The following is a 14,461-nucleotide window of genomic DNA, read 5'->3' on the forward strand; positions in this document are numbered from 1 at the left end:
ACAACCAAGAATAGACTAGCTCTGAATTCTTGACTTACAGAACAAAGCATTGGAAACTGTCAAAAGATCTTTCTTGGAAAAGGCAGGGGAGACATACATCCTGGCTTTGTCACAGGCTCAGTTTTCATGTAAACTTATAAAATTGTTTGAGGGTTCTGCCTCTCTCTCTCTCTCTGAAAAGCATGGGTCACATATGATGAAAGTAAGAATTATGCTGTAGAGGAAGCTGCCTTATATGAGGTCAGACTATTTGCCTATCTAGCCTAGCATTGCCTACCCTGACTGGCAGTAGCTCTCTAGTAGGAGTCTTTCCCATAATCTGCTATCTGGGATGCTACCAGACTGTTGCTATTTTGAGGTGTGATGCAATCACATACCGGCAAATTCAGGTTGTGCAACTAAAGTTGATTTGGTGCTCTTGCACAGCAAGACTGCTCTCCCCGCAACCCCCCCTCACTTTTTGTGATAAGGAAAGTAAAATCCTAACTGGGAAATACACTTGGAAGTGTGGGATAATACTTGCTTTGATGCAACCTTGTATAACCTCCCCACAAACAAATCAGAATGAATAATCAATAATTAGCCTACATGGTCTAACCTTCTCACTTCCTTTGTGCAAGAAAGTCAGGATGTACACTCAAATAAACAGGTAGGCCGGGAAATTGGAGAGAAATTTGATTTGGTTCACATTTAATGCCGACTCTATCAAATTTGCATTTTCTGATACAACGTGAGAACCGACACACAACCATCCTCCAAAAGTTGCCCTTTTTGGAATTTTGCAATGCAGTTCTCCAACAAAACAATATTTACAAACATGCTTGAACATATTAATGAAAATAATATACAAAAATGCATATTGCTTGCAGAAGAGCAGCTTACAAAAACACGTTTCTTAGAAGAAATTCACACTAAAATGCTGAAGAATTTTCATCTGGATTTTAAACAACACCAGTGAATTGTTGTGGAAATGCAGGGAACTGAATTTAAGACTGGCAAAATGAGAAACTGAGGGGACCAAAATGGACAGATTCTGCTATCCTTAGTCTGGAAATAACCTTGACTTTACCAAAAAGAAAATGAACTTGGGAGTTTCTGCATGCAAAGCACGTGCTCTTCCACTGAGCTATGGCCTCATCCCCACTTTCCAAGAAAGTTATCACTCACATCTTTTACTGAGGAGGACACATTTGGAGCTCCAGTTCTGGGGATCCAACATGATGTCCCGGCACTTCCAGTGCCCACATTGCAGGCAAGCAAAATGCTTCCCCCTCCATCATTTTACATGGCTAGCATGAGCCCCCATGTGGCTCAGCACCACACATACAGTCAGCATGTCTGGTTTCTTGGAGAGAAAGGTGCTTGCCTTCTCTCATGTGTGAGACAACATCCTTCATCAGAGATGGCCAACTGGCAGCCTCTGGGCAGATCTATTATTTATTTGTTAGATTTATATCCCGCCCTTTCTCCCAGTAGGAGTCCAGGGCGGCAAGATCTACACACGTACACACTTGAGGGAATTTTACCTGGCCCCTTGGAGCCCCACCAAAGTTCTAATCAAAGAATGGCGAAACATTGCCCACAGTTTCATTCATGGTGAAAACAAAATGTTTTCAAGTTCTAAGAAATAAAAGTCATACCAGATATATAGAAATTACTTACACGTGGACAAAAAGAGATGTGTGCGACATGCATGTGATGTGGAAGATGCATCATGTGTGTGATGAAGCAGGAGCTAGAGTGTCGGACTTCACCTAGGAAGACCCAGATTCAAATTTCTGGTAACTGATGGGTGACTTTGAGCCAATCACCCTCTCTCCATCTAGCCTACCTTGCAGGGCTATTGGGAGGATACAAGAGGGAAATTATGTATGCTGCCCTTGGAAAAAGGGAAGGATAAAAATATTGTAATAATATTATATTTATATATAAGTGTCATGCCTGAGCAGACGAGATAGATGCCAATCCCTTATGATCAGATGGTGCTACCTTTATTATGAAGCCCGTCCACACAGGAAGCTGCCTTTTACTGAATCAGACCATTGGTCCATCTAGCTCAGCACTGTCTACACTGACTGGCAGCGGCTCTCCAGGGTTTCAGGCAGGAGTCTCTCCCAGTCCTACTTGGAGATGCCAGGGATTGAACCTGGGACCTTCTGCATGCAAAGCAGGGGCTCTGCCATTGAGCTACTTGCTAGGTGTTTGTATTTTTGCAGCAAAATTCCTTATGCACTCTCCCCTGCCCAGAATGAAGTCTGGAGGATTGAGCAGCCCCCAAGAGAATAGATGTAGGCCACCCCTATTTTAGCGTGCCAATCAGGTGGGCAGGAGTTTGCACTCTGGACATGGCCCCAAAGGGTTGCCGCCTCTTGTCTGCTTCCCTTCCGGCACAGTCAAGTTTGCACTTACACATATGTTACATCTCGGCCAGGCATAACAGAGCCCCCCTTGGGGAGGGAGGAAGGATCCAGCAGCACTCCATGAAAGAGTTAGCCAAGAAACGTGATGGATGTGCACAACAAGCGTTCCCAGTTCCATCATTCCCCCCCTCACGCCTGTCCTAGATGATGCCTTTTTCCAGCTCCTAGGCTTACAAAGAGTCCGGTTTCACTTCTTTCCAGCTGCATGTGCATATGTGGATGAGCTCCAGGTGCTGAGAAGCCAAAAGAGCAGCTGGCTGCGGGGGGAGTTCCCTTCCCTGTACAGCTAGCAGCCTGCCTGGGTACTGCTAGAGGCCAACTGAGAACTGAGTGCAACAGGGAAAAGGAGACTTTCCTTGGATTGCTGGTCAACACAGCTGTAGATTATGGGAGTGTCCTGCTGAAAAAAGTTGTACCAGGGAGGTCGGGTTAAGGGGGAAAGTACAGAGAAGTAAGGAATGCATACATTCCTCATTCCAGTCCTATCACTTTCCCAGGAGCAACATTGGAAGATGGAACCAGGGCATCATGTTTTGTTTTGTTTTGTTTCCCCTTATGAAGCCACCTGTAATGCATTTTACATTTACTCTCTCTTATGCCTATCCCGTGCTACGGTTTACATCAGTTAAATCAGGAATGTCACCGTTTGGGATGACCCACACCAACATTGCTTCTCTGACAATTAGTGGAACACCTGCCTGCGGTGGACAGCCTCACCACTGCCGTGTCAGCATCCTGTCAATGTGCAACCAACTCGGGGCACAATGCACACTCCATGGGTTGGTGGCGCATGACTGTGAATTTCCACTCAGGTGGGCAAAGCTCTAACGCAGCCCTTTACTATCTCTACCAGCACTAGAATCCTTCTTGGGATGCAGCACTTTGCACTGAAGGGCAGATGAGGTCAACCTCTTCTTTCATGAACTGGGCTGCACTCCTCAGTGATCAGTTGCCTCACAGTGAAGCCGGACCACTTTGCAAGATTCAGCTGCAGTTTCAGGTGCCCCATGTTTCATGAGATCATGTAACTTGTCTTGACTCTTCACTGCCACTGTGCGCTTTCCCCATAAGAGAACAGGGATATTTCTTCTTTCTTTTTACTTCCTCTAAGGAGTGATGGAGGGAGGACATTTGTTCATTCATTCAAAAAAAAAGAAAAAAAGAAACCTGACCGTAACCTTTGAACTTGGGCTCCCCCCCCCCCATAAAAAGAGTTTAGGTCTGGCTGTCACCAACTGGAACCCCAGTCTGTCATCTTTCTCAGCCTGCAGAATAAACAACAGAACCCCATCGTTTGTCCCGCAGAAGCCTGGGAACTTTTTAGAATCACTCACTCGTGTTTCCCTGGGGAATGTTGCTCCAGGATCTTCATCATTAAAAAAAAAATAGATATCTCTTTCTGTGGTCAGTCAATGATATGCATAGCTGTGATGGAAACAAGCAGAGAGCATCCTTGAAGGAAGAGTCACGTTCCCTGCTCTAGTTCTGCTGGTGCTGGTGCTGATGGTGGTGGTTAAAAGGAGTTGTTCTTGGGGCTCTTTGTAAACAAGCAGTTCTGTGTGGCAATGAAGCTTGCAAACCCAAGGTGAGGGCGACTTTTCTGGGGGAACAGCCTGACACACAGCAGCCAGCCACCCATTCCTGCCACTTGGCTCCCATTATTCACCATCCTTCCTGGAACGGGCCGAGTCCCATCATTGTTCAAAGCATTGCTCAACATGTTTTTAAAAAACAGGACAAAAGTTGCCCACACACTGCCAGGTTCCACTCTCCTTTCTCTCTCGCTCTCCAAAAAGATTGGAGGGTGACCTCAAAGCCCCCTTCCCGGCTCCCCCTCATTCTGCCATGGGGTACAAGGAAAAGGTAGGGTTCTCGCCAGCCACTGGTCTACCTGCTGGGGCTCTGGCTTGATGCCTGCATCATAGAGCCCCTTGTTCCAAGGGGACAGGCTCCTCTTGCTGTTTCTTGCGCTGACGCTCTCTCTTGGCCCGCCAGCAGACCAAGGCGCCTACTAGCAGACCCACCCCGAAGATCAGGGTGGCCACGGAGACCACCTTGGCAATGTCCATCTGCGGCCCATTGATGGTGAAGGTGATGCACGTGGCAGCAATGCCAATGACCAAGGAGACGATGCCAAAGGGGAAGACGCAGCGGTACCAGGATTTTTCAGTGCCCCCTGTGGCCAGGGCCAGTTTGTTGAGCGTGGCCGTGGAGTCTGTGTTGGCAGCAACTACAGGAAGAGCCGGCTTCCCTCCTTGCAAGCAAGTGAGCGAGTTGGACTTGCAGCCCATCATCCTGTCGAGATGCACAGCGGGAGGTGCCCACGCAAGCCTGGTGGGTTTGCAATTATGACATCGCTTTGGACCTCCTGCCTCCAATGCAGCTTTCACTGCCAGTGAGTAGAGAAACAAGAAACGCAAAGTCCTGTGTTCTCCCTCCTCTCTCTCCTCCTCCTCCTTTTGGAGTCTGACAGATTCTCTCTGGTGGCTGTTGCTGCTGCTTGCTTTCTGCTCTCAGCTGAGGCTCCACTGACTGTTTTGCTGCAACATCGAGAGGCGATTGGCAGATGGAAGAAGTGATATCATACCTGTGGGCGGGAGCTCTGAGCCTGTTAACTGTTTCAGAGGAACTGTGAGGAAACACTTCTTGGAGAGAGCCCCAGTTAGAAGGCTGCAACTTGCTGGCTTTTCATCTTTTCTATTGCAGTCTGCTCTGTCCCCCCCCCCATGTTTTAATACTTCTTGTGTATCTTTGTGGTTTATTTACTTATTTTAAGTTAATTTCTGATTTTTGGGATGCATTTGAAGCTTTGGATCCTTTGTTCGTTTGTTTATTTCAGGAGTGAGGAACCTTTCTTGGCCCAAGGGCCACATTCTGTTCTGAACTGCCTTCTGAGGGCCACATGCCAGTGGTGGGTGAGATCAGAGGCAAAAGTGGGCAGAACAATGAATGTAAGTTTTCCCTTTGTACAGCAGGCTAGTTTTTATGCACACTCGCATGTTCCTCTCTGTCCTCTGTCCAGACAAGCAAGAGGCATTATCAGAGGTCCAGACCACAACACATTCCAACTAAGCAAAAACGCTTGGGCTGTGAAGCAAGGCCAGCGAGGGGTGTGGCCTGGGGAGAGGAGGTGTGGCCTAGGGAGAATTCTAAGGGCCAGTTAGAGAGGAATGGAGGGCCACATTTGCCCCGCCCCATATTTTCCCACTCTTGGTTTATTTGGATATTATTATCACTCACCCTTCTCCAGGAGAACGCAGAGTGGGTTACAGCTTAAGACAATTAAAAAAAACCTGAACTCCACCCATAACGACAAAATCTACATCTTTGTGGTTTATCCATTTGTTTTAAGTGTTTTTAACTTCTTGTTTTTATTAGGTTTTTTTTTCTTTTATTTGAAAGCTGCTTTGGATTCTTTATTTGTCTATTTTATTTATTTGGATGTTTCTGTTCTATATTATCATATCCCAACAGTAACGTCAAATTCAAGGCAGTTTGCAGATGAGAACACACACGTGAACACACACCAAAAATGAAAAGCAAACCTAACTAAAAAACGTCCAGCAGAAACACATCATAAAAACCAGAATAATAATTTGCAGGATCGGGGAGGGAAGACATATCAGTGGCTCAGCTAAAAAATGCCTACTGCATATACTCTTTTGGCTGAGTGTGCCTGCTTGCGTTTTTAGTGTCTTTATGTGTTTTATTTGGTTTTGATACTGTTACTCTTTTTTTTATTATTCTGTACGGAGCATCTGGGTAAAGAACATAAGAAGAGCCTGCTGGATTAGGCCAGTGGCCCATCTAGTCCAGCATCCTGTTCTCACAGTGGCCAACCAGGTGCCTGGGGGAAGCCCGCAAGCAGGACCCGAGTGCAAGAACACTCTCCCCTCCTGAGGCTTCCGGCAACTGGTTTTCAGAAGCATGCTGCCTCTGACTAGGGTGGCACAGCACAGCCATCACGCCTAGTAGCCATTGATAGCCCTGTCCTCCATGAATTTGTCTAATCTTCTTTTAAAGCCATCCAAGCTGGTGGCCATTACTGCATCTTGTGGGAGCAAATTCCATAGTTTAACTATGCACTGAGTAAAGAAGTACTTCCTTTTGTCTGTCCTGAATCTTCCAACATTCAGCTTCTTTGAATGTCCACGAGTTCTAGTATTATGAGAGAGGGAGAAGAACTTTTCTCTATCCACTTTCTCAATGCCATGCATAATTTTATACACTTCTATCATGTCTCCTCTGACCCGCCTTTTCTCTAAACTAAAAAGCCCCAAATGCTGCAACCTTTCCTCGTAAGGGAGTCGCTCCATCCCCTTGATCATTCTGGTTGCCCTCTTCTGAACCTTTTCCAACTCTATAATATCCTTTTTGAGATGAGGCGACCAGAACTGTACACAGTATTCCAAATGCAGCCGCACCATAGATTTATACAACGGCATTATGATATCGGTTGTTTTATTTTCAATACCTTTCCTAATTATCGCCAGCATGGAATTTGCCTTTTTCACAGCTGCCGCACACTGGGTCGACATTTTCATTGTGCTGTCCACTACAACCCCGAGGTCTCTCTCCTGGTCAGTCACCGCCAGTTCAGACCCCATGAGCGTATATGTGAAATTCAGATTTTTTGCTCCAATATGCATAATTTTACACTTGTTTATATTGAATTGCATTTGCCATTTTTCCGCCCATTCACTCAGTTTGGAGAGGTCTTTTTGGAGCTCTTCGCAATCCCTTTTTGTTTTAACAACCCTGAACAATTTAGTGTCATCAGCAAACTTGGCCACTTCACTGCTCACTCCTAATTCTAGGTCATTAATGAACAAGTTGAAAAGTACAGGTCCCAATACCGATCCTTGAGGGACTCCACTTTCTACAGCCCTCCATTGGGAGAACTGTCCGTTTATTCCTACTCTCTGCTTTCTGCTTCTCAACCAATTCCTTATCCACAAGAGGACCTCTCCTCTTATTTCATGACTGCTAAGCTTCCTCAGAAGTCTTTGGTGAGGTACCTTGTCAAAAGCTTTTTGAAAGTCTAAGTACACTATGTCCACTGGATCACCTCTATCTATATGCTTGTTGACACTCTCAAAGAATTCTAATAGGTTACTGAGACAGGACTTTCCCTTGCAGAAGCCATGCTGGCTCTGCTTCAGCAAGGCTTGTTCTTCTATGTGCTTAGTTAATCTAGCTTTAATAATACTTTCTACCAGTTTTCCAGGGACAGAAGTTAAGCTAACTGGCCTGTAATTTCCGGGATCCCCTCTGGATCCCTTTTTGAATATTGGCGTTACATTTGCCACTTTCCAGTCCTCAGGCACGGAGGAGGACCCGGGGACAAGTTACATATTTTAGTTAGCAAGAGATAACATATTTTAGTTAGCAAAGAGATAAGATGATATGAGAACAATGAAATAAAAATGTTATTTTAAAAAAAGCCTGTTGTGCTGGAACTTTAAGAACTGCAACCTGAAGAACTTGTGCTAGAGCTTGCTTTTCCCTCCTCCCTCCCAACCTTTTTTCCTCATGTGCCATGCCTTTAGATTATGAGCCTGAGTGCAGGGCCATCTTAGAACCAGTTTTTGACAGCTGCTCTGAGACCCCTTTTGGCTAAAGGAAGGGGTACATATGCTGCAGATAGATAAATAAACAAACACCATCCAGAGAGACTTTTGTTACCTTTGTCTCCCCGGGGCATATTCACCCTCGGCATGAACCTGCCAGTTTCTGACATATGAGTCTACCATTTCATCTGTCAAGTTTTGCAAAACTTCAGTTTGCAGAAGGCCTCTTGTGTTCCCTAGAGCAGAAGAGCTGGCAGCCTGGCACATTCAATTACTGCTGCTGCCTGTGACACAAAACTTCCCTGCTTAATGTGCAAATTGGCAAAAGCATCTGGGGCGCTAAAAAGCAGTGAAATGGTGTGCCCGTATGTTCATTGACTCCCTCTTGACTACTTTAAAAAAAAAAAAAAGCTCAGAAACAGTTTTAAATTCTCTGTATAAAACAGCAACAGAGAACTGTGTTTCATCGTTGCTTATCCAAATTTGTTTTTGCTGTTACTATTATGTTATTTATCACAGAGCTTGGAAAAGTTACTTTTTTGAACTACAACTCCCATGGCTGGGGCTGATGGGAGTTGTAGTTCAAAAAAGTAACTTTTCCAAGCTCTGATTTATCATTACTATAAATATGCTAAACATTTTTATTTCCCTTCTCTCCTCAATATAGCCCATTCCTGTTGAATTTGAAGCTAATATTGAAATAAAACAATGGATTAAAAAGAAAAAGAATCAACCAGAGCTGAGCACATCTAAGTCCCAGTTCATCTCCATGTGCGCATGTGCATCCCTGGTGGCCAAAGAAGAGAACTGCAATATGAAGAGTGAGGCCCCCTTCTTGAACTTGATAGGCCAGGGCAGATCATGTGATCAGACTTGATCATTATAAAAACTCCCAAGCCGGGCTTGCAATTTGGAGTGAGCAATGAGGGGGATCTGCTTCTTTAGCAAGTAGGTTATGAATGACCCTCTCCCTTTTGTCTCCAGCAGCTATGCCTGTGTTGAATTTAAGTTGTTTGTTGTATGAAGCCAGTGTAGTGTTGGGGATAGAGCACTGGACAAGCACAAGGGACACTGAGATTCAAGTCTCCACTTAGGATTGCATCCAAAGTTAATTCTACTCAGACTAGACCCACTGAAATAAATGGACATTAGTTGGCTCTGACCTTTAGCCATGAAGCTCTCTGGGTGCCCTTGAGCCAGTTGCTACTGCTCAGGGTTGTGAGGATAAAAATGGGGTTGTGTTGGGGGAAGATCATGTATGCTGCCTCTACCTCTTGGAGGAAAGATAAGATATACTGTGCATGAAATAAAAAAATAGTAAGCATGAGACTGCCTGTTGCCATACTACCCTGCACATGCCTGATCTTGTCTGTTCTTAGAAGCTAAGCAGGGTCAGGCCTGGTTAGTACTTGGATGGGAGACCGCCTGGGAATACAGGGTGCCGTAATTAGAGGAAGGCAATGGTAAACCACCTCTGAATACCTCTTACCATGAAAACATTATGAATATGTCCAAAAGAAGATTCATAGGGTCACCATAAGTTATAATCAACTTGCAGACATATAACAACAACAAGGCATGTGACTTGGGTCAATGAGTGACATGACCATCTCCCACAGTAGGGCTGGGGAACCTGTGGCCCTCCAGATGAAAGTCAATGATGGAAGTCGACAGTGGAGACTGGAGACTCCAATGTCAGTGGGGCCATGAATCTGTTCCAGGTTTTAGTCTGAACTTTCAGGGAGCAGTCTCCACTGGCAGTCAGAATCCAGCAGCATTTGGAGGGCCACCAATCCCTATCCCTGCCCAGTACAAACCATTCTCACAGCCAGCTGGCTATATCCATCACAGTCACTCCTACAAGATGAACTCTAGGACTTAATGCGAGGCATTTGGTTTGCCTTCAAAAACTGTTTTCAGTGCCGTGACACAAAACCCTGCAGGATCTGTGAAGTAATAAGAGTTTTTTCCTGAGCACCTGCAAAGCTCCTTTCAGAATCAAGAAAAACTCAAAACCAGCAATTGCTCATTGCCTATTAAGGGAAAGTGCTGCTTCCGGCTCAGAGGGAGGTTTCAGGTACACCATCTCTCATTTTAGAAGTTCAGAGACTTGTGATATCTCTGGGTTTCTTTTCCCCAAAGGGTGGGGAGCCTGTGCACCCACCAGCTCTTTTTGGACTCCATCCCCTAGCCAGTATAGTCAATGTTTCAGGGATGATGGGAGTTGTAGTCCAGTAATGTCTGGAGGACCACAGATTCCCCACCCCTGACTTAGAAGATAAGAGCAGAGAAAGAGCCCTGCTGGACCAGGCCAAAGATCCATCTAGTGCAGGTGTGGGGAACCTTTGACCCTCCAAATGTTGCTGAACTACAACTCCCATTAGCCCAAGCAAGGATGGCCAGTGGCCAGGGATGATGGGAGCTGTAGTTCAGCAGAGTCTGCAGGGTGAGAGATTCCCCGCATCTGGTTTAGTGCATCATCCTGTTTCAAACAGTGTCCAACCAGATGCTTCTTAAGGCTGTGAAAGCACTAGTCCCCAGAGCAAAGTGTTTCTTTCCATTAGCCAAACCTGGAGGGGAAATGGGTTGATCTGTCGATCAGTTGCAAACTCTTTTTGAAGCTGAATTTTAAAAAAAACACTCAAGTTGATCTGACTAGGTTTTACAGTAAAAAAGGGGAGTGGGTTGACTAGCATCGGTGTGCCCCCGTTTTCAGGAGAGCTGCACTGGAACTGGCAGAACAGTGAGTGTGTTTCTACCCTAAGAAACTCACAAGCAGGGCCTGAAGGGTTTCAGATGGTATTCAGCAGCACATTGCCTCTGAATCTAGAAGCAGCATATAGCTATCATGCCACTTAACATAAAATCATGAAGTTCTTGTTGTTTTTTTAAAAAAAGAAACTAACCCTACCCCTGAGACCTGAAGTCTAAAAGTCTTGACTGTATTAGTCATTTTAATCCTTTATTCTACTGCTTTCTAAAACAAAGAAACTTGAATAAAGATCATCCCCTCCCACATGCACGCTCTAAAAACAGCTCTCTGTTGTTTTGCTGTTTTCCAGAGTGTAAACAGTTAGTGTCCTTTGCCAAACATCACAGCATTATAGGGTATTTTAATAGGGCTTCTCCACCCCTTTTCTGACAATTGGAAGATGCCTTATACTGAGTCAGACCATTCGTCCATCTACAGTAGCTCAGGGTAGAGAGACACTCCCTGTTCTGCCAGTTCCGGTGCGTCTCCACCTCTCTCTTCTGAAAACAGAGGTGCATGATGCTAGTCAAACCCTGCCCCTTTTACTGTAAAACCTGGTGGGAGCAGCTTGAGTGCATTTTTTAAAAAGTCAGCTTTAAAGAGATTTTGCAACTGATCAGTAGATCAACCCGTTCCCCCTCCTAATGGAAATGCTTTGCTCTGGCAGATAGTGTGTTCACAGCCTCAGCGTTGTCTACTCTAACTGGCGAAAGGGACAAATGAGCTAAGCGGAAGGCACATCAAACAAATCCTCATTGCGACCGTCTTCCATCTGGAAACCTATGTCCTCACTGTGGGAGGCTGTGTGGATCAAGAATTGGCCTCCACAGTCACTTACGAACCCACTGTTAAAGACCTTATCTTGGAAGACAATCTTACTCGGCCACAAGTGATCGCCAAAGACACTAACTAGGCAACAGGTCTCCAGGGTTTCAGACAGAGGAAAATCCTAGCACTACCTGGAGATGACACTGGGGGCTGAACCAGGGACCTTCTGCATGTAGAGAAGATGCTCTACTGCTGACTTATGGCCCTTCCCAATGCAAAGTGGTACTGATCAGTTAAAAGGACAAAGTTACAACACTACGTGATAATTGTTATCCAAGGAGCAGGCCTTTATAAGCAACTCACATCTAAGCAACAAATCTTGCCATTATAAGCAACTCACTTCTTAATAATATTTTTGTTTTTAAAAAATCACATAAGTTGCCACAGGTTTCTGCTGGGCTGTACGAGTCATTGCTGTACATAAATCAAGTTGCATGTGGCTTTTATTTCATGCACAATCCAGCTTTCACCACTAGGGAGCTGTCCAAAGTACCAAAATCACAGCCTTTCTGCTATCTTTTTCACCGGTTTCTGGCTGGCTGAGACATTTCCAAAGGAAATCCACAAATACTGTTGGTGCCAGGTGGATATATTACATCTTACCTTGTGCATTTCCCAGCTTTCCTACAGTGGCCCCACTACTTGCCTCCTTCTGAATACCTGCGTATAACTTCCTTGTAATTTTGTGATGTATACGTCCGTCTCCTCATAGGAAATATCTTTCCTGCCCTAGCTCAGAATACTACAGATTCTGGGTTTATCCACAACTAAGCATTAACAACACATTTAAAGCACTTTAGTTCCCCCAAAGAATCCTAGGAACTGTAGTTTGTTAAGGGGCCTTTGTAACAAACACCACCCTTAACAAACCACAGTTCCCATTATTTTTTTGGAAAAAACCAAGGGGCTTAAATGTATGGTCTGTAGGCCATAGTGTGTAGGTCCCCTTACCTTTTATGGTTTCCCTCTTAGCTACTGCTTTAGAAAACTATGGGGGACATGATTTGGCTAAAACTGGAAGTCCCATGATTTTTTCTAAGTGGGTAGGCTTAAACCACAGACTTAAATGCCCATCCATTGCTTAGACAAAATGCTTGGCACTTTGCAAGCTTTTGAAGACTTGTATGCCAATGTGAAAACAGACTAACCTGGCTGGCGAGAGTCTCATGAGAAAAGGATGTTGGAAAGATAGCTGAGGTGCTCTTGCTTAGCCATATCAGGATATGAGCCCAAACTCAGGACTCAAGGGCAATCAAGGCAACTCTTCTAACCTGTGGAATTACCATGGACTGTGAAAAAGACAAATAAATGGGTGTTAGAACAAATTAAACCAGAACTGTCACTAGAAGCTAAAATGATGAAACTGAGGTTATCATGCTTTGGACACATCATGAGAAGACATGATTCACTAGAAAAGACAATCATGTTGGGAAAAACAGAAGGGAGTAGAAAAAGAGGAAGGCCAAACAAGAGATGGATTGATTCCATCAAGGAAGCCACAGAGCTGAACTTACAAGATCTGAACAGGGTGGTTCATGACAGATGCTCTTGGAGGTCACTGATTTATAGGGTCGCCATAAGTCATCATTGACTTGAAGGCACATAACAATAATTGAGGAAAGAATAAAAATCCAACAATTAAAAAATGGAAAATTAAAGTGAAGAGCCTTCAATCCTAAGCATGCTCTCACATCCCCTGTTCCTTGCCTAGTGTTTCTTGCTCGGCTGGATGTGGGTGTGGGTGTGCATGCGTGTGTAGAAGCTGCTGACCTTTGTGTGGCTGGGATATACCCTACTGTATAAAGGGATGTCACACCCACTGTTCAGCCCACTTTCCTTCTGGCCATGCCACCACCAGCATGTGGCCCCTGGAAGGTTGCTCACCAGGGAATGCGGCCCTCAGGCTGAAAATATTTCTCCATCCCTGTTCTAAAAGCCAGGCTGCTCATCCTAAACTGCACTCTGTTATAAATTTTGAGCCCAGGACATACATACCAGGGCAGAATTCCCCACACTGTGACTTTTTGGGCAGCCATTCATATCTGGAGCATGCTGACTCAACATACAACCTTGTGACATTTCCACACTGTGCCGGTGTAAGTGATGCTGGATGAATGGCACTGCGACGCTTCCATCATCAAGACTCAGCAGAAAGTCATACAGGAAAGTAGCCAGGAAGGAGAAGCGGAACAGCAATCCAAGGGTGAGTCATATCTCCAGTGCTGTGTAAACTGTTCAACATTACAGCACCCCTAAGTGCCCACTTAACCATCTGCTTAGCTTTTTCATCCTGGCTTGCAGGGGAAATCGAGTCTTTAACATTTAGACTGCTGGTTGTATAGCCTCTGGCTAGCCTAGATCAGGGGAGAGGGATGCTCGGGAGCCAAATGTAGCTCCCCAGGCCTCTCTTGGGATAAGGGCAGGCAATGCCACCTGCATAAGTCAGGGCTAAGGAGCCTGAGGGCTGCATTCCCTTCTAGACAACCTTCCAGGGGCCACGTGCCAGCTGCGGGCAGGGCCAGAAACAAAAGTAGGTGGATGTCAATTGACTCTCACATCCTTCTCTCCGCCCTCCATCCAGATATGCAAGAAGCACTATCAGAGTTAAAAGGCACCTTCTATCCATGCAAGAAAACACTCAAGGGGTTGGTAGGTGCAAAGTGGGGCATTGAATGTCCCTCCAGGTTCAGTCCCTGGTATCTCTAGGTAGGACTTGTGAGTGTCTCCTGTCTGGAAACCCAGGAGAGTTGCTGACAGCGTGGACAGTAGTGAGCTAGATCGACCCATGGTCTGACTCTGTGTAAGGCAGCTTCCTAGGTTCCTACAGTATCTGAAGGGTCGCTCTGACTCAGTTCTCTGTAGGTTCACAACCTCCACAGGACAGGATTGTT

The 14,461-nt window shown here is 45.3% G+C and overlaps 1 protein-coding gene and 1 pseudogene across 1 annotated transcript; one reads left to right on the plus strand and one right to left on the minus strand.

Moving 5' to 3' along the window:
* Positions 1-350: 350 nt before the first annotated feature.
* On the minus strand, positions 351-12,747 carry LOC133371954 (transmembrane protein 100-like). Its single transcript, XM_061600022.1, has 2 exons — positions 12,719-12,747; positions 351-4,960 (listed from the first exon to the last, which is right to left on the minus strand). The coding sequence occupies exon 2, from the start codon at positions 4,712-4,714 to the stop codon at positions 4,340-4,342; it is 375 nt and encodes a 124-aa protein (XP_061456006.1). The 5' UTR covers positions 4,715-4,960; positions 12,719-12,747; the 3' UTR covers positions 351-4,339.
* LOC133372193 (5S ribosomal RNA) lies at positions 9,322-9,440 on the plus strand (annotated as a pseudogene).
* Positions 12,748-14,461: the final 1,714 nt, after the last annotated feature.

The sequence above is a fragment of the Rhineura floridana genome, chromosome 17 (genome assembly GCF_030035675.1).
Source record: "Rhineura floridana isolate rRhiFlo1 chromosome 17, rRhiFlo1.hap2, whole genome shotgun sequence".
In the NCBI taxonomy this organism is placed as follows: domain Eukaryota; kingdom Metazoa; phylum Chordata; class Lepidosauria; order Squamata; family Rhineuridae; genus Rhineura; species Rhineura floridana.

Excerpts from the sequence above, each read along its gene's own strand:
- LOC133371954 (XM_061600022.1), bottom strand. The coding sequence starts at position 4,714 with ATGATGGGCTGCAAGTCCAACTCGCTCACTTGCTTGCAAGGAGGGAAG.